We start from the raw sequence: 299 nt of genomic DNA on the forward strand, positions 1-299 counted from the left end.
CTGGAAGATTTAGATCCTAGTAAAGGCGACCCGAGTCAGATGAGGAAGAAAGGCTCTCTGTCTGCTGTGATAGACAAGCTAAAGTCTGCACAACATGGTGGGGAGCCTGGTAGTGGGGAGGGGGGGAAGGAGTCCTCCCAAGTGAAGAGTACCTCCATGTCAAGCAAGACAAGTGAGGGGAAAGTAACCAGTAGCGGCAAGTCAGAAGTTAGTAGTAAAATACCTGGCGAGTATCAAGTCAAACATAGTTCAGACGGAATGAAGATTACCATCAACAAAACCAAAACACTCACCAAGAT

At 47.2% G+C, this 299-nt stretch overlaps 1 protein-coding gene across 1 annotated transcript; it reads left to right on the plus strand.

Moving 5' to 3' along the window:
- Positions 1–8: 8 nt before the first annotated feature.
- Positions 9–295, plus strand: LOC113473807 (mediator of RNA polymerase II transcription subunit 1-like; the record flags this gene model as incomplete). The annotated part of the gene is made up of 1 exon (XM_026833247.1): positions 9–295. A coding segment is annotated over exon 1 (256 nt), but the record flags the coding sequence as incomplete, so codon positions are not given.
- Positions 296–299: the final 4 nt, after the last annotated feature.

Source organism: Diaphorina citri, unplaced genomic scaffold (assembly GCF_000475195.1).
Source record: "Diaphorina citri unplaced genomic scaffold, Diaci psyllid genome assembly version 1.1 scaffold104175, whole genome shotgun sequence".
NCBI classification, from domain to species: Eukaryota; Metazoa; Arthropoda; class Insecta; order Hemiptera; family Psyllidae; genus Diaphorina; species Diaphorina citri.